At 39.3% G+C, this 22,704-nt stretch overlaps 1 protein-coding gene across 1 annotated transcript in view; it reads left to right on the top strand.

The window, feature by feature from the left end:
• HS6ST3 (heparan sulfate 6-O-sulfotransferase 3) overlaps positions 1–22,085 on the top strand; it is a 286,811-nt gene extending 264,726 nt beyond the window's left edge. Inside the window, exon 2 of the mRNA XM_051780628.1 lies at positions 15,812–22,085. Coding sequence (XP_051636588.1) covers positions 15,812–16,517 — 706 coding nt within the window. The 3' untranslated portion in view covers positions 16,518–22,085. The remainder of the gene's footprint in view (positions 1–15,811) is intronic.
• Positions 22,086–22,704: the final 619 nt, after the last annotated feature.

Genomic DNA, 22,704 nt, shown 5'->3' with positions numbered 1-22,704 from the left:
CTCACTTTTTCTCTGCAGCCGGCTCAGTGTGCAGAGAAACGTGGTGCAGGAGCAAATGGGCTTAAATTTAGCTAGGAGAAAGTTGGTTTTCTTCTGTGTCAGCCCAACAGCACATGGAAATGCTCTGCTTGCTGTGCCGCTCCTCCAGGCATAAAGTTATACCACTGCTGTGTGAGGACACAAATAATGAAGGAAAAAAAGAAGAAAAGAAATAGAGGGGGGAAAAAAAGAAATGAAAGTGGTGCCAAAGAATGAGTGTGAAGCTAGACAGAAAATAAACAGAAAAATACACACATGGTAAGAAAGAAACACTGCAATATTTGTACCTCTGATGATTCCCAGCATTGTCTTCCCAGTTTGAGTGTTGAGATTGTGCTCAGGATTCACCAATTTAGGAATTTTATTCCCAGATCCTTTGCTCCAAGGCATTTATCATGGATTTTTCATTAAAATCAGGTGTGTTTTCTAAATTTAAGGTTCAGTCTCTGTTATGTGTGTTTGTAGGCTGTTGATTTATTCTATATATTCAGTTTACTGGCCTTTTTACAATAAATGCAGGCATGTTTAGGAATTTAAGAGAATTACATTTAAGACTGAAAAACTTTTTCAAGAAACCTGTGTATTCTTCTCTCATTGTCTGTTTTGTTACTGTTTGCCCAGCATTTGTTATAAATAATTCTTCCCAATCTGTTGAGAGTACTGTGACAAAAAAAAAAAAAAAGGCAATTCAATTAGGGCAAAGTTATCATTGTCTTTACACAATTAAGGAGAAGGGGAGCCTGTACTGTCCTTTCCTACCAGCCTTCCAAGAAGACAGGCTGGGGTGTGTGCCAGGGAATGCTTTGGTCTGGGAAGGGGTGCTAGACAGGAGATGTTGAACTTGTGGCCTCTGAGAAAAAATATTTTCCTGAGGACTTTGGGGAGATGGTATAGCTTGGTGGCCACTGGCCCAAGCCCTCACCTGTGGGTCCTGCTGTCGGACAAATGATGGATGAGGAGGGATGCCCATGCCTGCTTACCTCCTCACTGCGGTGGCCCCGCTACGCTGCAAAACCTTTTCCATTGATACTCAGGGAATACGAATGTGACCCCTCAGCCAATCCCCTGCTACACCTCTGAGGATCCCTGCTGCTTTTCCAAGTGTGATTTTTTTGGTGATAAATCCCTGTGTGTACTGATCATTGTTCCTAGTAGTAAAAGCATTGTTGCTGGAAACAACATGGAAAAATGTCTGAAGTGAGTTATTTTTAGAGCAGTGGTTTGCATGAGCGTGCTTAATGCTGGTGTATTTATTAAGACCTTGGAGCAAATTAAAGTGTCATGACTACAGGTCTATGTGCATGCAAACTTCCTTTTCATCCAGGCAGGGCTGTAGTTTAGCCTGAACATACAGCAGCTGCTGTATCAAGATGGAGAGCAGGGATACAAGTGCTAAACAGCACTTGGTGAGACTATTGGGATGCATAGTTTTGTCATAGATGAAAAATGATACAATTATAAACAAAAATTTTACTTTAGAAAAAGCCCACTGCAAAGGAACATCTTCAAAGCAAAAAACCAAAACCAGATTAGTTTACACCCTTTTCTTTTTTTCAACTAATTTTACTAAGCAGTTAGCATATCTTCAGTGGCTCAGGGAACTCTGATGAGATTTTTTTGTTAAATTCAGAGGTTTTAACTTATGTTAAATTATGTAATATTCAGTATGTGTATCACAAATAAGAATGACGCAGATTTAGTAATCTCTGTTAGATAAAAGACTGAAACATTGAAGTCATTGAAACTGTAGAAAAATGTTCATGATATCATGATATTTTAACCTGAATTTTGCTTTCCTATTTGCATCCCTGCTATTTTTATATTGACAGTAATATTCTGTATGAGACAGAAAGCAATTTACAGTCTATAAAGAAATCTTAATGAGTGTTCTGTATTCAAATCTTTGTGTTACTTAGGATACACATCAGCAACTTTGCTCCCTCTTAATGCAGAAATATTTTTCACAACTCTGTCATTATCCCAATTCTTTTAGAGCAAGATACTTTTTGTGACATAAAGAGTACTCTGACTCTTCAAAGGGAAGGGAAAAAATCGTCCACTTGCAAAGATAAAAATTCTTACCTTTAGATATTCCTAGACCTTAAGCTCAGTTTCAGATAGATTTTGTCTCTGCTGCCTAAATTCACGTTCAGCATCTACACAGATGTTCACTAATTTCCATGAGAGATACATTTGAAAATAAAGTCCCACACACAATTCCCCTGGCCTTTGGTTCAGAAAGATGCTAGATCATGTTGAGTCTCAATGTCAAATATTTCTGTGGGGAAAGATTAGAAAGTCTAACCTATTTGCATATGTGAGAGGGTATGGCAACAGTCTGCTGCACTAATGTATTAGGAGAAGGTTATTTTACAATAATAAAATTGCAAAAATGATAACCTGCAGTTCAAAAAAAAAAAAATTCCTTCTTGTTTTTACAGACAAAAAGGAAGAACGAAGGTAACATCCACTCTGAGAATGTAGCTGGATTTTAATAAAGGCTGGATGGCTTCATGGCCCCTAAAAACATTTATATATAAATGCCTTGAGATAATAAGGCTAATCAAATGTCATGCTTCAAGTAGTCAGTTCATAGCCTGAAGGGAACGGGAAGTGCTTTTTTGCCACTGTACAGATGTGCTTCATTGATTAGGATTTGCCCATTTCAGAGGAGAGTTGCAGAGCCACAGGCATCCATGATGACTTGCTGCAGCCAGTATTCTTATGGAGTCCTATCAGCATCTTGGCTTGTGTGAATGCACAAGTTTTGCAGAAGCCTGGACTCTGTCATCAGGGTGGGTTAAACATGATCATATCATACAGCACTACTGCTGAGCACTCATGGAAACTTTGTTTAAAGTTTGCGCTGCGGATCAAGGTGCAGAGATTTATTTGAATGAGTTAGCAGATCGGTGGTTTTGTGCTGTATCTACAGGGTTGAATTCATATAATCCCTAGCTAGTTTTCCTGAAAGGTAAAGAATCCCTCATAAAAGCTTTTTAGAAGCCTAGGCTTCTTTATTTTATCTTATTAACTTTTTTCTCAGAGCATAGCATCCACAACTGATAGTGGTACAGTGCTGTCCACAGCCTGGCATGTGTGTCTGAGCCTGATTAATTAAGATTTGAGGTCAGAAGAAGGAGATGGTCTGATTTCTGCTAGGTATTCCAAGGTCAAATGCATGGTAAATACTAAAAACATCACAGAGCTACAATTGAGTTAAGAAGATGAGGACTTATAACACTGTCTCTGTAAGACATTCAGAATATTAAAGCAAATAACAAGGTATCCCAAACAAGATTTGTTTTTCATATCTGGAGGGAGTTGAGAGGACAGTGAAAATAACTTTAATGCCATTTGTACCTTAACTGTGGTGCCTACGGGATGCATTCATAGAGAGCTGAAATCACTCATAGTCGCTTACTTTGCGCTTAGCCTACAAATTACAATATAACACAGAACCAGACTGCATCTTGGAGGCTGCCTCACCACGGCAGCGTGAGCTGACTCTGTGTCTGTGTGCGTGCCTCTGTGTGTGTGCATGTGTGTGTAATGTGTGTAAAAGGTCTCGTTTTGGCTGTTTATTGCAAGCAGTGAACTTGGAAAAGCTTTATCAAAGTTCTTTGCGTGCCAAGTATATAGTGGAAATTGGACATAAAAACTGATTGCCTTTCAAATTGCAGTTTTCGTTGGATGAAATTCTATCATAAAGTCAATTCTAGTTGGTAAAAGCTTTTATTTCTAAGATACCATAGTATCTGTAGACAAAAGCTTTATAACATCAAGTTTTGGAAAGCAAGTTAAGCTTTTGCTAAGATTTGGGGAAGATTAGAGGGCCCCCTTGTGGAGATTTTATGTATGGATGGATGTGGAGGAGGAAGATGGCAATTTTGCTTATAGCTTTGAGTTGTATTATTCATACCAAACATTTCTGGGTTTGCTTAGATGCTATCGAGTATTTTAGTAAAACACAAAGTGCAATGTGAAATGGAAAGTCAGCAGTCTGTCGTGAAGTGTTCAGTTGAAACACCTGTCATCTGCTTGCTTAATATCTCATAGGAAAAAACATACCATTACATCACAAGAAGAGAAATTTTATGGGAAAAAAAAAGAAAAAAAATAGCTTTTTTTGGTTTTTTTTACAGCTTGGCAGTGTCCTTAAGTTTTGTGAACTGTTTCAATGTATGAATGGGAAAGACTACTTTTACAATGTTTTCATTGGTAGAATAACCTGAAATTCTTTTATATCCATATTGTCATGTTGTTTACCTTACAGGAAGCAAATCTCAAAAGTTATGACTAAACCTAGTTGTTTTAAAAACTCAATATGTAGGACAAGAAAATGACTGTGATGCCTCGGTGTTGTGATGATCATTTATAATTTATGGTCATTATGCTTCATGTCAGAATTAATAAAGATTTGAGGCAAATCTTGGAGAGAATAAATTGATGTACTTTCAAAGGGATTTCAATTACTGGGCCTTTTTTATTGTTAATTACTTTATTAATTGAACAGAATTACTGTAGTGCTTCAAAATGCATTGCAGTGAAAAACCCCACAGAATCTTTATCTGAGCATCCCAGACTTGGAAAAGAGTGCCTGCATCTGAGGTATTAGTTAGAAATCAGAGAAAGCTCAATTAGGGAGGCAAACTGGTTACATGCCACTTGCAGTACAAACTGGTTTCCAATGAGGAACACTGGTGATGCTAGTGCTGCATGTCTTACCTAGCCAGAGAATAAAACAGGATAGTAACAGCTGCTTTAAAAACCAGGAACAGGATGAAAATAAATATTCTATTTGAATTTAAAATAACTACTTTTGCTTTGTTTTACACCTAACAAAATCTGACTGAAGAAATGTAAATGTCAGAAGATTTAAGGATCTGGCCACATTTTATTTGTTTTCTCAGGGGCTCTTTGAAACTGAATTTTACCAAGCAGGCATATTCCTGCAGCCAGCCAGGACCCTTGTAGTAAAAGGTCTCTCACAATTCTGCATAAAAGTATGTAGGTATTTTTTTTCTTTATAACCATTACAAAAGGCCTTATGTTGTTTAAGTTACCAAATAGGTAGGAGTTCTGCATCCCCATCTTTTTGCACTGAATGGTCAGTCACACAAGCAGTAACTTGCCCCATGGAGGCTTCTCCTGAAACAGGGATTTGTTTTAACCTTGTTGGCAACTGCTCAGAGACTGTGACCTGATCGTGAGGAAGGTTTTGTGGTTTGTCCTGTGTGCATGAGGGATGTCATGAATCCTGCTATACTAAGCTGTTACCTGTGGTTACAGGTATCAGACCTTTTCAGGAAGGTCCTTTCCCAAAGGATTTTCTGTTACCCTTGGAGGCTTTATTGGCTAAACAAGGTTGAACTGTAGGTCCCTTGTGCAACACTGCCTCCAGGTTTGCTCCTCTCTTGTTCCTTGCCTGTCATCACCTTTCTTTTCTCTGGCCAGCCCTTGTTTCTGCTGCCACTTCATGCTGTGGGTCATCACCTAAGCTCCTTTCCCCTGTACATCTCTCTGAGAAAGACAAGTTCAGTACTTCGTCCCCAAGCTGGGGCTAGAGGCAGCTCTGGAAGGAGGCAGGTAGTACAGTAGTGCAAATACCCCCTTATTTCATTTTTCCTTCTGTGCAGTGGCACAGCAAAGGCAGAGACAAAAGAAACAACATTTTTGATTAAAGATGTCATATGTACCCCAGATTTACACAGTTCTTTTGAGACACAGCAATTATCTCTGCACAATAGTGATGAGATAGAATGGGGGCGATGTGAGCAATGGATTCCTCCCTTGCCAGTCCTGGCCACAAAGGATTTATTCTTCTCCCTGGCACAAATGCCTTGCATATCTTTAAAGAATATTATAAGACTGCATATCTATTGCTTTTGAATAGTATTTCCTCCTGTGCGTGCTCACACGCTGTTTCTTACAGTGTACAAGGTTTTTGTTATGTATGTGCTTGATAGAACAAAGAAATTCTTATTGTTTGAATTATTATCGCATTTTGTATTTATATTTCTTTCAGCAAGCCTCTTGCTACTTCAGTCCTTTCAGCAATTTAAGGAATACTTAGAACAACTGAGCTTGATATAATTTAGGCAAAGAACAAAAATCTCTGGATGGAACTTTGTTAGATTTGTGTCTCATCAAGAAATGATTTATGATCTGTATCAAGCTTGTTTGATGGACAGAGGCAGATTTGTTTTTCTATCAAATCACCTCATCTGTACATTTCTATTTCAGACTCCTTCTCTCTGAAATAAATTGTCATTTCCCCATCTTAACCGTCTTCTGTGCTCTCACATGCAGCAAAGCTGGAGCCACCATTCTCAGCCTCTGGCCTGTGACATGTAAATATCCAGCATTTATCTCTGATAGGAGAAGGGAGATTCACATTCAATAAAGTAGATAGAGCAGTAGATAGACCAACATCTGCAAAGTCATTATACAAGCCAGAAAATGTGAGGGTGAGCATGAGAATTTTCTGGTGAACAGGAAGCTGATAACAAAATGGCATGTGCTGAAAGAGGAACTTTCTGGTTTAAAGGGAGGTTATCGAGGGCCGATTTTAGCTCTGATCCTATTTCATGTTTTCATTAATGATGTTGTCACTAAAAGCTGAAGTATGTTAATGGAATTTGCTTAATGACCTTGAGGATTTCAGAAAAACAGGTAGAATGAAGTTCGGTAATTCAAAGTGCATGGTCATGCATCTCAAGCCAGCAGAAGCAGATTTCCTCTATCAACTGAGTGCTTATCAGTCAAAGCAGGGAGAGTGGAAAGACATCTTCATATTCCTAGAATCACAAAATGGTTTGGGTTGGAAGGGACCTTAAAGACCATCTAGTTCCAAGCCCCCCACCATGGGCAGGGACACCTTCCATTAGACCATATTAACTTGCAACAGAGTATGAGTTTCCAGAGTTATGTGGCCCCATAAAAAAACAAATGCTATGTTAGGGTGTATCAGAGAATACATTGTCAGTAGAGATACAAAATATTTGTTGTACAAGACACCTCTACGGCCTTGTGAAATTTCCCCAATTCTAGCCATGTATAGTGATATTTGAAGTCGTGCAAGTTCAAATGCCAGGAAAGGACTTCTTGGATCATCAAAAATCAGAACCAATGTCATGAACTTCTTACTTTTGTAAGCTCCCTATCAAAAGCTAGCATGGAAAACTGAGATGTTGGAAAACTTAGGGTGCATCTCTGAATGGAACAATCTAAGCATGACCCAAGGGTTTTGGGGACTGCAGTGGTCACTTTTGGCTTGTCGGGCTTGTCTTATCAGAGGAGACAGTAGCAACTAGTTCAGCTTTGTAAAATGAAAGTTGAGAACTGTTCAAAATCCAGAATTTATACCTGTGAATGGAATTATTTTCTTTAGGGACATGTAGTAGCTGCACTGTCGTCTCCACTTTTTAGAGACTCTATATTGAAGAACGTGTCATTGAAATAAATATTCATGAAGTTGCTCAATAATTCAGAGTGTGCTGATTCAGAGTGTTATAGTCCTAGTTAAAATCATATTAAAAAATCCCAATCTCTTAAACGGCAAAACACGTCCCCGATGGCCTGCCTAGGGTAGCCAGAAAAGAACAAGGGAGAATGGGGATGATCTAGTTGACGAGTTTTTCTGGTTTAATATGTTGTCTGACAGGACTGTATATTTGGTGACAGCAGACTTTGCACTGTCATCCAGAGTCAGAGAAACCCTGGGGCAGGAAGGGTCCTCAGAAGGTCTACAGTCCAGCTCTCTGCTCAGAGCATGGTCACCACTGAGCACAGATGGGGTTGCTAAGGGTTCTGTCCAGTTGGGTCTTCAAGACCTGCAAGGATGGAGGATGCAGAGGTGCTTCTGACAAAGATTTCCTATGCTTACTTGTTCTCGTAATGAAAATTGTGTCCCTTGTATCCTCCCCTTTTTCAATTCATGACCATTGTCTCTCATTAGCTATCCCACTGTGCACATCAGTGAAAAGCCTGGCTCTGTCTTCTCACTGACCTCTCTTAGATACTGGAAGGCTGCAGTTTCCCATCTCCACCTAATGTCTTAGACGCATCTTTGAAATACTTCATTAAAATCTGCATCCTCACAAGTTTATATTCTTCTAAGTCAACAAACAAGTCTCAACACTCCCACTTTCCTTTTGCAACAGTAGATCCCAAGATCCATTTTCACTGATGATTTTGAAGGGTATGTGGCAATGTGATATGTCAAGAATGTGATTATTATTTTCAGGATTATCCATTACCTTAAAAATAAAAATTAGAATCACCACAACTGTGGTTTTTATCATTGTTTGCAATACAGATGTAGTGCTGGACTTTGAAAGTCATCTTTTTTCCAATATAGTATGAATCTAAACCAGTGCTATGTTCAAACAGTTTACCTAGTATCCCACTCTATTTGTATCTTGTATGGCTCTACACCATTGTTGAATTTGTTCTAGCTTCAAATCAAGGAAAATTAGACTCTTTAGGTGAAAAAATTCCTAGTGTTCTACCTGCAACATTTCTGTTGCTACAGGTTCACTCTGTTTCTTCTACTCTTCTAGATTGCCCAAAATCATTACTGTTAAAAGTTGTTTGATGTCAGAGTGACTGATCTCTAAAGACACTCCTTGTCATCTCTCATTCTTTGATCAGGTGTAGGACACTAATCTTCTGATCAACAACCATGCAAAAAAAAAAAAAATAAAAAAAATAGTGCTATAAAGCTTTCCTGCGGTTTTTCTGATAGCATGGATACAGAATTTATTCTGATATTTCAGAGGATATTTGTAAAGGGCTTGCAATTTCTAAACAGAAAAAGTTGGAGTTTTATAATGAAAGCAGCGAATTACTGTAAAAGAAATTCAAGTTGGTGACAGGGAGTATTCCTCCTAACATGCAAGAAAATATAAGGTTTCACATTTCTTAAGTGCTTCCCAGTGCCCAAACAGCACATTTCTCTAGCCTTTAACAGGCTGTGTCATCACAAATAACTTCCCGAGCAACCCCCTTTATTTACCAGAACCAGAAATAGAATCTCAGCTGTCTGACTCCAAGCCCTCCCTCTGTCACACTGATATACTGATATATCAGTAAGGACAACAAAATTATAATAGACTGTTTTTCTGACTGCTGGCTTGGAGATTTGTGTGAAACAATATAAAACTTACTTTGGGAGATGTTCTAACTCTAAAAGCATGCTTAGAAAGACATATTATAACATGACTGGTAGATGTATTATAGATACAAAAAGTCATGAAATGGATGTCCTCTGTAGTTGCTTCTCACTCACTACAAAATGTTATGTTGCTGGATGCTTTTTGATACTGGCCTGAAGTTTGCATTCTGTGAATACATCCCTTTAGGCAAGGACTCTGACTCCAGGCATGGAGTTCACCTTACAGACAGAGATATGTGTATATAGGTGCCTATAACGTAGACATCTCCAGGTTAGTAATTAAGCAAGCTCCCATTGTGATCAAGGTACACAGTGCAATGCATAGGGAGCCTCTAAAGTGATGCAGCTCATGCCAGAGCTGGCGCCTACCATGGCCAGCTGCGTCACTCTCCAAACACAAACCACTACCTGTATTGAGCAGCTCCCTGCTGGTTTCAGAGCTTGCCTAGATGTGTAGCTTATGTGTAGACCACTGCATTTGGATATCTTACCCTGAAAGTAGTATCTAGTCCCTTCTCTGAGCAGGGATATCATACCGATTTAGCTGCACATCATGTCACTGGGGTAATGAAAAGTAAAGTTAACCAACTTGGCTCATGGCCAACTTGGAAGTAGGAAACAGTAACCAGTTTTTATTGTAGTTGGATTCAGAGCTATAGGACAAAGTCTCAGAGGAATAATGAGGCATGTCTAAAATTTTATATTTTGTACCTCAAAATACAAGTTGGTTTATTTTATTTTATTTTATTTTAATTTAATTTAGTTTTCCTTTTATTTAACTCTACAGAAGTCAATGATAAGTTCTCCTTTATCACGAATTAAGTGTCTATAGGACATTACAGCCACTGAGTAAGTACAGTGCTCATCATCCTAGGTAAAAAAAGCAGAAGAGGTGGGTGCTCCAATCCCCTGAGAAAACAGCCAATTAAGTGGTTTTTCTATATGCTGAATAGGTGATGCATGTGGTAAGAGGAGACAATCATTAACTTTTTAACAGTGATGGCTGTTCTTTCAGTAAAAGACATGGAAAGAAACCCGTGAAAACCTGAAAGGACAGCTAATAGCATTAAGGTCAGAAACTTATGTAAAGGATCTCTTAGAAAACCATTCCATCACAGTGACAGATGCTAAGCTTAAGAAGCCTATGTGCTGTTGCTACATCACCTTTACAAAGTTTGTGGGACAGCTGGAATTTATCTGTCTGGCTTGGTGGATAAACTGTTTGATGCTTCCTGCAGCCAGATGGACATGCACATAGTTTGTGCTGTTTCATAGCTTTTTTGTTACAGTGCTGTAGTTCTGAAAAAGAATTAAACAGTCTGTTCTTTTTATGTTGGGCAGCTTACCTGTAAATTAAGCACAACATGGATGTAGTGACACTGCACAAAAAGGCTGCCAGCCTTGAAATGATACATCTGCATTTCACTAGGATGACTTTGACCAGTTTGGATCAGCCCAACAATGTTTCTTTGATTTCTGCCTTCCCCCGTCATTATTGTTGAATGCTCTTGTTCCCTAATTGTTCAGGTGTTGCATTATCTTCATTTTTGTTTCATTTGTTTACCCTCTTCATTTTACCATTACCCATACTGCCGATACTTTGCAGGAAGAGAGGTTGCTGATTGCTGCTTAACTCTTTTACTGCCTCTGAGAATTTGGGCTTCAGAATAACAGTGGGAGGCATAAGGCTTTTGTTCACATGATGCTGATCCTTATTAACCCTTCATCTTGCCACAAGCTCTGTTTTTACCAGAAGCATGCTGACAGGATGGCTTTTGCTGGGAATTTTAGCACATTCACTTCCACAATTAAAGCTGTGAACTTCTTGTCTCCACTTGGGTCATAAACTTGACCAGGGCTTTTATTTTCCTTGCAACCAGGAAGAACCAGAATGTGGATGGTTTTATGCACCTGTATTTTTCAGTCATTTTGGTTTTCCTTTCTTCTCTCTGCTAGTGTTTTCCAAAATATTCTCTGGTGACTCTTTTTCTCAACCTCAAATATTCCTCCATCTCTGCATCAGCTGCTGTGAGCACACTCTTCTCCTTTTATGAAGAAGCCATTCATCCTTCTTCCCCAGGAGGCCCTACAGGATGTTTTTGTTCTCAATGTGCATTGATGCTTCACATATTTAGTAAATCTCCCTCAGCTGGGACATCTGTTCCATGGTGATAGAAGAGGCAAAATGCCCTGGCTTGGGATCACCTCTGCTAAATAGCAGACTCTGCTCCTCTGAAATTAATTTCTAAACCAGAGCAATACTATTGAAGGATTAATGTAAGATTAGAGTATTATATTAAAATACCTTATAATGTAGAAGAAATACATGTTCTTAGGTTATAGCTAGAAGCTTGTTTTATCTGTTCTATTAATTAAAGGTTTTCTTTGCCTAATGCTAATGAAGAGATTGCATTTCATGTAAGTAGGACTAGAGCCTTAGGAATTACCAAGTGCTTTATAATTCTAGTGTAAACAGTAATGTACAGCCCATGCTTCCTGCCAGTGCTTGTTTGGGCCCTTGCATGAATCATCAGGCCCTTGCCCTGACCATCACAGTGCTTAGCACCTGTCCAAAATATCAACTATCCCATAGCGACAGCTTCAATAATCCATTAATTTCAATACATCATGCTCAAAAGGAGATTGCTTAACCTGATGAAGTTATATAAAGTTTCCTTTCAGGTGACTGTGACTAGTGGGCTGGTGTTTGAAATGTAATCTGAACTGTTTGTACATGTCTATGTGTTTATAGAGTCACAAGATACATTGGCAAACACACACATGCATTTAATATAATTTTTCTGTCATTGACAACTCTAACTTATGGCCAGATTTCAATGTAAATTTTTACACACACACATACACATGCACATGCTGATACATATATTGAGATATATCTATTGAGAGATATGTACATATATAAATAATTTGCATGGCTTTTAAATTAATTTCTAATATTTTGTGTAAGATATCTTCTTACTGATATGCCAGTGTATTCTTCTTGGCTAACCTTTAAGCACTGAGGCTGTCTGTGACAGTAGTTTGAGTAATCCAGGGTGAGAGTCCATTGAAATGAAGCCAGTAAGTCTGTGATGAGTTTGCTTTGTCAGACAGGGTAACAGAAGTGATTACTTAATATTTCACTCAGAATTTCCCACAGTGGGTAGCCATGAAGTTTAACATAGCCATGTAAGCATGAGCATGGGTGATGCAAGGGTGTCATTTGCACCAAAGAGAACAAGTGCACATCCAGATTCAGAGTGGCTCAAGCATATTCACTGTTTAGCTAACTTTATGCAATGTTACCAAACAGTGAAGAAAGGACGGACTGAAGACCATACTCAGTTTCATATTTTTATGAACTCTTCCTTATTATGAGCTGACTCCTCAGCCATTCCTAGCGTGACTGAACACTTGTGTATAAGGCACTGAGAGCTCTGAAATGGTTCTGTATTTAATCCATAAATGTCAACATTTGAAAACAATTTCCTATGATAATTTTTATAATTTTCCAGCTGAAACGAATGTGCACGACCTATGTATTTTTACTTATATCATTATTCTAGAGACATGATATCCTTTTCCATGAAAGAAAACTTTGTGCATAACTGTGGTGCAGCATCCCCCCAGTCTTCTCTGTAGCATGTAAAATAGTGTCGTCTGACCAGTGCTCAGGATTAGATGGAAGAAATCCTAAGGTCTTCCGACTCCAGATTGGTTAAAAGGGTGACAGAGAGTCACAAACAGAAAATTAATCAGAAGGCTGTGAATTGTGAATGTAGCATAAGCCTCAGAAACTAAATGTGTGTCAAGCTGCTGTTAAAGATTGTCTACCAGGTAAAGAAGCCATTCAGTGGATAGCACAAGAAGGCAACTCTATGAAAGCTGCAGAAACCAGAAAGAGATTAATCAGGACAGTGAAAACAGATGCAGAAGTCAGGTAGTCACAAGGAGGAGCAGCAGCAGCAGCCTGACGGAAGTTTCTCTCCCAGTCTGCAGAAGGGAAGCTGCAGATGTTATACAAAGATGCACTGTTCTCATTTCCATGCATTTGCTTCATAGACCTGTTTATTGTACATCAAACATATTTACATGTCCAGGGATGAAATGGAAATGATTGATGCAAAGGAGGTATTTTTGTTAATTGTTGTTGCTCTGAGTCATGCCTGACTGCGACTGCTAGAGATGGGTGAGGAAAGACAGAACTATTATTAGGGGTATAAATAACTGTCAAGAGCAACTTCTAAACCCATCTGTTACCACATATTAACATCCAAAACTATCTGAATAGAGGAGGGGCGGCAATACAAGGACTGAGCCAATGCCACATCTCTGTTGATGTAGATGCTGGCAACTGTCTCTGAGTCTTTGTCCACTGTTTTACATTTCTGCTCCCTTGGAGCTTCAATCATTTTTGGTCACAACCCTATCCGTACCTGCTGGATGTTGCAGCAACAGTGTCTTACACAGAGTTGATGGGTGTTTGGGATATGGGCTATTTTATCTGCACAACACTAGTGAAACGTGCCCCCTTTTTGTCCTATTAGTTGGAAAGCAATTCTTAATGTGCTCTCATACATACAGTGTAAAGCCAAGATGAGATGATCATCCAATCTGAGAAGAGAAAGCTGTACCTGAAGTGCCCAAAGACAGTGCTTTTCATAGTGGAACTATTCTGCAGAGCACACAGGAGGATTCCTGGTGCTTCCTACTCTGCAAGAGTAGAAGAGGGATTTTAGAAATATCTGTCTATGAATGGTTGTGGGATCCTTAGATTCAGTGTTGATGTGGGCTGTGTAAGTAACTGAAGGGGATCAAAACAGCTGAAGTGCATTTTGGTCATGTGTGAGTAGCAGTCAGAAAGCCCAAGCTCCAAATGATTTTGGAAGTATCATCCTTCAGAGTGTCATTCGATGCTAACACAGATCTTGGTTTCCAATGCAAGTGATAATGACAATACGTTCGTGGCATTCCCTAGTTTAAATCCTTCCACCTGTAAAGCTTCTGCTGTGAAATAATTCTTGAAACAGCTGTTTCCATTAGATAGCAGCTCAGGAAATGACCCTGCAGCAGAACATAGTCCATAGTTTGGCCTCACAACCTTATTTCAGAAAATTCTGTAGGTGGAGAACTCAGAATGAATAAGGACAAAGCATTCAGACCTGTTGCCTTTTGCCTTGTCTACATTGGGAAATATATCTGCATTTTTAGGAATGTGGAGGGAAATATATATTTTATGACAAACCTAGGGTTTATGGAGATAGTGAATCTTCAGTGGCAGAAAGTGTGTGTTATCTGGAAAAGCAAAGTAATCATCTTGGAGATTGTTACAAATTTTGAGATTTTTCATCTAATTGGAGCTAGTTCTTTATTATATGGCTCTCTCAAAATGTTGGTTTGTTCACAGGGTAACTTGTTTTAGCAAGCTTGCTTTCTGCTTACTTCCTTTGTCCTTCCCTAGGCTCAAAAAGAGTACTGAAATCAGACTTTTCTTAAGAAATCTTAGGACACATGATTTATTAATGTATTGTTTGCAGCCAAATGAGTCATGCAAACTCATGAGCCTATTTTTGAACCAGACTGTGTGTTAATTTTAGTCATGAATCTTCTTCTGGTTATTTTAACTGACAGAAATCATGAGTATTTTGTTTTTGGTTTGTGTTTATGATATCACCTTATAGTTCAGGGAAGTTATTATTCAGTAAAACATTTCTCAGTAAAAAAACCTCAATCTCTGAAAGCCTCCTTGATGCATATTCGATTGCAGTCCCTTTCAGTTTGCCATAAATAGATGTACAAACTGAATTTCATAGCTAAAAGATGAACTAACAATGTGAGTTCTGTAGTTATTTGCTCTATTTCAAATCAATATATCATGGTGTCTCTTTTGTAGTCTTGACAGTGAGGTTGAATAATGATAGTCTTTACACCAACAAATGCTTTTGTATTACACAATTATAACTAATTTCAATCAAGCACTTGTCTAAAATTGAGTCATATGAATGGATTTTGGGTCTCTTATTATCTTCACTCCAACCCACTTAATAATGGAGTTTTTTTTAAGTAGGTGGCTCATGCCAGTCTTCCACATGGTATTATTTTTCACACTTGCACCATCCACATGAAATTACTCATGCTTTTCTTATATAGTGACGAAGTGCAGTATGGATTATTATCTTGTGCATTTTGTGACACATGTGACTCCGTCCAGGAGAGAAGGGGCAAGATTATATCAACCTCTTTTCCCACTGTTACTGAGGGTTAACACTTCAAAGTAGAAGGGACTACATTTCAGTTAATTGGTTTCACAAAGTAACTGTGACTGAAAAAAGTAACTGTGATAGGTCAAAGTAATTCTGTTTCTCTGATAACTGCTTATTTCCTTTCATATTTTTATTTTTCTCCCAGTTTGCCTTGCACTTTATTCATGGTATTTATGAAACTTTTTCTGTCTCAGAAGTAGCCACTTTAAAGTGCCTACATTACACTGGAAAAAGTGAAGGGTGTGATGCCACTGTCAGGTAATGTTTTTGTTGTAGAATGAATAGTGAAATCTACTGAAATCTTAAAACTGTGTTTAATTATATATTTCAGAAATTTCTATTACATCACAATGCTGAGAGATCCAGTGTCAAGGTACTTGAGTGAATGGAAGCATGTCCAGAGGGGTGCGACGTGGAAAACTTCCCTTCATATGTGCGATGGAAGAAGCCCAACACCAGACGAGCTGCCTACCTGTTATGAAGGAGATGACTGGTCTGGAGTCAGTTTACAGGAATTCATGGATTGTAGCTACAACTTGGCCAACAATCGCCAGGTGCGCATGCTGGCAGACCTCAGCCTGGTGGGATGCTACAACCTGACTTTTATGAACGAGAGTGAAAGAAATATGATTCTTCTCCAAAGCGCCAAGAACAATCTGAAAAATATGGCCTTCTTTGGGCTGACAGAATTTCAGAGGAAAACACAGTATCTCTTTGAGAGAACATTCAACCTGAAATTCATTTCCCCATTCACCCAGTTCAATGTTACGCGGGCCTCCAATGTGGACATTGGCGAGGATGTGCGGCAACGGATAGAGGAGCTGAATTTCTTGGACATGCAGCTGTATGAATATGCGAAGGACCTGTTCCTGCAGCGCTTCCAGTACTCCAAGCAAGAGGAGCATCAGAAAAACCGGCTGAAGAGGCGAGAGGAGCGGCGACTGCTGAGGGAGCAGAGAGTTCACCAGTGGCCAAGGGAAGAGGCAGCAGAAGTAGCCATTACTGAAGATTATAACAGTCAGGTCGCAAGGTGGTGATGCTCCTCCACCTTGACTACCCAATGAGAGGATTAGAGAGTTTGTGCAACTTGGCTACCTGGGAATTAGCCAAGGAAGACCTACTGCTTTGGTAAATGAGACCTCGTCTGACAACTACCCCTCCTTGTTTCAGTTTTTTTTTTGGTTTCTGCCAGTGAAAATGTATTGTTTTCTCAATAGGTACTGAGTAGTGTTCCTAAATGGCAGTAGAATAAGATTCTCTGTCCAAAAAGACTTCCTTCAAAGCCCTAAGCTACGAGGATGGGTTGAAGAGAGAGCTATATCCTTTGCATTAACAGATGTACCCTATACAATCTGAGCTACTAAAACTTGTGCAGACATGAATGAAAAATTGGGAAAAAATACCTGGCTTGGCTCCTTTGTGACATGAGAGCTGGTTTATTTGGTACTGTTCCTTGCAACTGTAGTGCATAACTTTCTAGTCAATGAAATGGAGGAAGGTACCCACTTTGCCCTCCAAACTTCTACATGCTGTGTTTCAATTAAGGGAAGAATTTGGTGAGATGATAAAAAAGACCTAGAAAGTGTGGGATTGGGACATTGCTTGTTCTGTTCTGTTATCCAGCAAGCAGAGATGGTTTATAGGTGAAGTGGTGAAGGGGTTAGCTTATTTCTCTGCAGATTCTGAGAGTACCAAACCCAGCCGGGTAACAGCCATCTTTCTGAGTGTATGTGGCAAAGGCAAAGCCTTGAGAAATGAGGTCCATGTGGCAGCTGGGCACACATTATGGAGATAATCTGGCTGGAGGCAATGAAATCTGCCTTCACATTCACAAAAGAGATCAAGCAAACTACAGAGAAGAGGAAAGAGAGAGCAGGAAAAGCTTAAATATCAGTGTGACATTTTCCAGATTTGCTGTAAAAGCCTGGAAATATATTGTCTGTGAAGTTAGGCAGGTTTATGATATTGTCTGTTAAAATACATTGATACCAAGTGAATACAATTTAAATTGGTTTTCTCTCTAACTACAGTAGTGGCTTTAAAAAAAGCAGCTTTCATTTTTATAGGATACATAATGGATATGTGGAAAGTCTTGATATTTATTACTCTGTATGAAAATTCTTTGTAAATTTATTGTTTTCTCGATGAGAGATCTGTATCTGTTTTTCTTCCTTGTCTAGAAAAATATTCAATGGGTTCTTCCTCCACGTGTTACATTCTTATGGCTAAACTGCATCTGTTTATTCCAATATTTTATGTTTTTTCATTTCTAACAGTGAAATTTCAAAAAGAGGGTCCTGTGTAACATAGATCTTCTGAGAGTCTTTTTCCTTCTTCTTCTAGCATAACTGTAAAGCATTAGGAGGAAATTTCTCTAAGTGCCTCAACGTGGCTGCTAAATCGAGATGCTGAAAGTATATTATTGCATGCATGAATGGCTTTTACCTTACAGATTTACTAATTAGAAGTACTGGAGTACCTGATGTGGATGCACACTTCTCATTTGTTTGCAGAATTTGAGGTTTCTATCCAGTTGGTTAAAAAAATAATGCATTACATAAAAAAGAGGCTGAATTTGAAAATTGATTCCTTCATTTCTAAGTTAGGGGGGTTTTTGTGCATGCTGTAGCTTCTTTTCTTCCGACAATGCTCTTGCTACTTATCTATGCAGGATATCAAAAATACAATCTAATGATCCCATTGAGAGTTAATGCATACAGTAATACATTAAACATGAAGTATCATAATAGCATGAAGAAGTGAAGAGGCATACTGGGATGATACCTCATTATCAATGTAGTTCATTAGCAATACACTGCTTTACATCTGATTGTCAATGTGCTACTTTTGGGGTGAGTAGCGGTGGGTTTTGGTCCCTTATACCTGTTCCACTGGTGGATCATGTGCACTCAGAAGGGAAAATGCAGGGCTGCAGATTGTTATTCTTCTATCTGAGCATGGGATGTCTGCCTTAGAGAAGACATCCCGAATGGTACTGCTGGGATCCCCATTGCTTGGAAGAGGCACTCAGACACCTCACTCATATATGGTCACCTGCCTTCAGAGATTTAAATTGAAATCTTTACAGTCAAGGACTGAAGCTCACTCTGGGTGTCCTGGCTGCAGGACAGTGAGGCCATGAAGAACTAAGCCTGACCAGCTTTATTGCATCTTTTACTCAGTGCAGGTAATTCACAGTGATTTGACAACTTACCTGCTGGCACCAGGGCTTTAGGCTGGGCTGACCCTGGCCCTGCAGAGGAAAGGAGCTTTCTGGGTGGTGACACAGGGATGAATGGAACTCTTGCATCTCCCCATTCCCACACTTGTTGCTGCATCTTTCTGCAGACCACATAGCAAGAGAGGGGAAGGATGCTTTTTGCGCCTGGTACTCTCTCTCCAGGACTTGCAGGTGCACTTCTTGTTTCCATGTGCACAGGGAGCTAGGGGTTCTGGGGAGACCCTAAAGGGCAGGAGAGAAACCATCCATGTGGGAAGAGAGATGCAAGGCCAAATTCACATTAAGGAGGAAGGTAAGTGAGGAAGTAAAATCAGTTCCAACTCTTCTTTTTTTTTTTTTGTAAGGTATCCCTTTCTCTTCCTCCTAAGTGCAAAAAAAAAAGTGTCCCCTTCCTCACGTGGCTGACTTTCCCCAGCAGACCGTCTCTCTATGCTGCTCACAGCAATGGTGTCCTCACTTTTAATTTAGAAAATGCAGTGCTATCTTTTCAGGGGAGAAGAAACAGTGCTCAGAAATGCTTCTCTGGAGCCTCACCAGTGACTGTAAGTATTAGTTTTGGCTGTCTAAGGACACCAACTGTTCTCCAGACTATTCCTTCTGTCTGATACAAAGCAAAGCCTAATGAGGAAAATCTAAGCAGTCTTTAGGCCCTTTACATTAGCTTTAATAGTTCGGCAATATCATCATGCAATGCCTAACCTCTTCATCAGTCCTTTCCCAGGAGACAAGATTAGGTCCTGAAGAGCTGTTAATGTGCTGTGGCATCTACCTTAACACTTGGGATTTAGTTAAAATTGAAGTTGGTTTGTTGGATTTTTTTTTCCTCTGGAGCCTGTGTAGCAGATAGCCCTGGTTGTGCAGGAATAGGTATATTGGTTTTGTTAGTTCGGGGTTTTTTTGAGAGAGGCAGAGAGCTAGTAGCTAAGAGCCCCTGGGACTGAAGGACTTGGCACTTCCTTCCCCAGCTCCAGCAGTAGATCAGGCAAACTCACTGCACCAACAATCCTGTTTTCCTTAGCTGAATTTCCTGGCACATGACAAATAAAGCAGTTTGGAAATACTTTCAGGCTGACTGCTAATGCACAGGCTTGCAGTTTTTTTCCTCTTGGATGCTGTGCTTGAAAGAATGTAATGCAAAAGCAAAATAAAGACCCTGCTTCATATATCTGTGATTCCAGGTTTTCATTGCTCTGACAGCATGGACTTCACTGTAATTACACTGACTCGTATAAGATTGGAGCACACCATTTTTCTTTCTAAACCTTCATGAGCAACAGTGCTATAGGATTTCTGTCCATCTTTCTGGCATTATTTTGTTGCTTAAACAAGGCAATTTGGCTTGTGCTACTGTGGTGCTGAAACAAATCTCATTCTTTTGTAGTGGAGATGTACTTGCTAATCCTTCCCATCACATTCCCAGCACTACCTGCCTTTTCCAGTTATAATTCACTGTAAACTTGGAGTGGATGGAGAAACATGCTGTGTCATTAGATCTCGTTTCTGATAATTAGATGTCTAGTCCAAGAACTCAGCTTATGGCCTTATGGGCCATACCTTACTGAGGAATGATAATTTGTCCTCTTTCCCACTCATCAATGATAACAATAAAAAGCTTTTTCACAATTGTGGTGGTTTGACCTTGGCTGGACCCCGGGTGACCACCAAGCTGCTCTATCACTGTCCCTTCCCAGCTGGACAGGAGAGAGAGAATAAGATAGGAAACAACTCATAGGTTGAGATAAGGCAGTTTACTAAAGCAAAAGTGAAAGTTTGTGCATGCACAAGCAAAGAGAAAAAGAAAAAATTATTCTCTACTCTCCCTCAGCAAGTGATGTTCAGCCACTTCCCAGTAATCAGGGCTTTGGCACGTGTAGCGGTTGCTCCAGCAGGCAAACACTGTAAATAATGAATGCCCACACACACACTTTCCCCTTGCTGTTCTTAGCTTTTATATCTGAGCTCATGTCCTATGGTATGAAATATCCCTTTGATTAATTTGGGTCAAATGACCTGGTTGTGCCCCCTTCTAGGATATTGCCCACCCCTCGTGAGAGACAGCACTGATGCTGTGCCAGCACTGCTCAGCAGTAGCCAAAATAAGGTGTGTTATCAACACCCTTCCAGCTACCAATAGAAAACGTAACACTGTGAGGGCTGCTGTGGGAAAATGAACTCCGTCTCAGCCAGACCCAATACAACCATGGAGAAAGAAAAAGCACCATTTGTGAAACTGGATATTCTTCACTGCAGTTCTGTTAGTAGTGAGGCTGTGATAACCTTGCTAGGCATTCTACCCAATATACAGCAGTTATTTGATCTTCACTAGAAGCAGAAGTACAGAACAAAAAAGTGATGGAAGTCAGATCCAAAGCCAGACTTCATAACTGTAGCATATCTATTCAACCAAATGGCAGGTCACATCACCTTTGCATGTGGAGATCGTTCAGATTTGACATCCGGTACTAAAACAGGAGGTTTCTTAAGTTGGTCTTCTCATTAGCACATGCTTCCTTCTGCCCTAGAGGGTTCTTGTTTCCCACCTACACTCTTGTTTCAGTTATAAGCACTGATGCTTTAAAACTTACCTCACTTTTTTTCCCCTCTGTTGCTGTTCCCCTGCTACATATGGAATTTTTAGGTTTTGGTCTTGGATAAGGACTGTCTTGTTTCCAGGCTGCTGGAGACTACTATGTACAAGATGAACAATCACAATAAAATCATCTGCTAAAGCAGATTGCTGTATCCTCCTTACATGTGGCAAAAGCACACTCGGAAAAGGTGCCCAATTTGCACTGTAACACTTCTTTCAGTTTGATTCTTGTAATAGTTTCTTTGTCTATATTTTGTGGAGGAAAATGGGTTTCATAGCTTACAATGTCCTTGGCCTTCTTCTTGGCCATATCACTATCTGTGATTTCAAATAAATGTTGGAAGTGAAGGGAAAAATAAAGAGTTCCCTTCAGTTGCCATATTTAAGATGAAAGGGTCAATTAATAGGCTGTAAATTACTTTCTTCTCTAGGAATTTTCCTTCTGTTTATGTGCAATCATGTTTGTGAACTCTACTGCTAAGAGATTGTATTGTGAGTAAACATATCTACTTTCATTCCTATTTACAGGATAGTTTGTAGACCTAGGGATTTTCATTGATGTAAAGCACAATTTAATGAATTATTTAATGTGTTTAACCATTGTGATGCCAAAAGCAATTGTTTTAATTTATTTATTTGTTGGTGGTTTTCTGTAAAATGATGCTCATTAAGAGATCTGTTAAAAATGAAGACGTTTTGTTGAATATTGTTTGGTCCATTAATTACTTATGAGCAACAAATAAACATTGTTTGTGTTTTTGAAACAGTTAAAGATTTCATCTTATCTACATAGCCATAAAAATTACTAAAAATGCTTCTATATTAGTAAAAATCCACTGTGGGTTTTTTAACAAAATGTACATGAAGGAAAATCATGTTGCTATAACTTAGTATTTAATTATCTTGAGGCCCAATACCAAATCTTTTGCTTCCAATTGACTTTGCTGGGCTTTATCTCAGATTGAATTAAAACAGAGAACTTCAACTGGAACTCAGGGTAAAGTAAAGAGTTTATGACCTCTGGCAACTCAAGAGGGTTACAAGGATGCTGTGAGGTTATGTGGGGAGAAAATGAGAAGGGTGAAAACTCAACTAGAACTTAATCTGGCTACTGCCAACAAAATACAATAAAAATGCTTTTATAAATACATCATCAACTAAAGGAGGGCTAAGGAGAATCTCTTTCCTTTTTTAGATGTGTGAGGAAATAGTGACAAAGAATAAGGAAAAGGCTGAGGTTCTTAATGTCTTCTTTACCTCAGAGTTTAATAATAAGACCAATTGTTGCTGAGGTACCCAGCCCCCTGAGCTGGGAGACGGGGATGAGGAACAGGGTGAAGCCCCCATAATCCAAGGGGAAATGATTAGCAACTGCTACACCATTCAGATGCCT

Source organism: Manacus candei, unplaced genomic scaffold (assembly GCF_025592945.1).
Source record: "Manacus candei isolate 608988 ecotype Guabito, Panama unplaced genomic scaffold, ASM2559294v1 h1tg000014l, whole genome shotgun sequence".
NCBI lineage: Eukaryota > Metazoa > Chordata > Aves > Passeriformes > Pipridae > Manacus > Manacus candei.
Note: the sequence above shows the minus strand (reverse complement) of the source record. Positions and strands in the feature narration are given on the sequence as shown.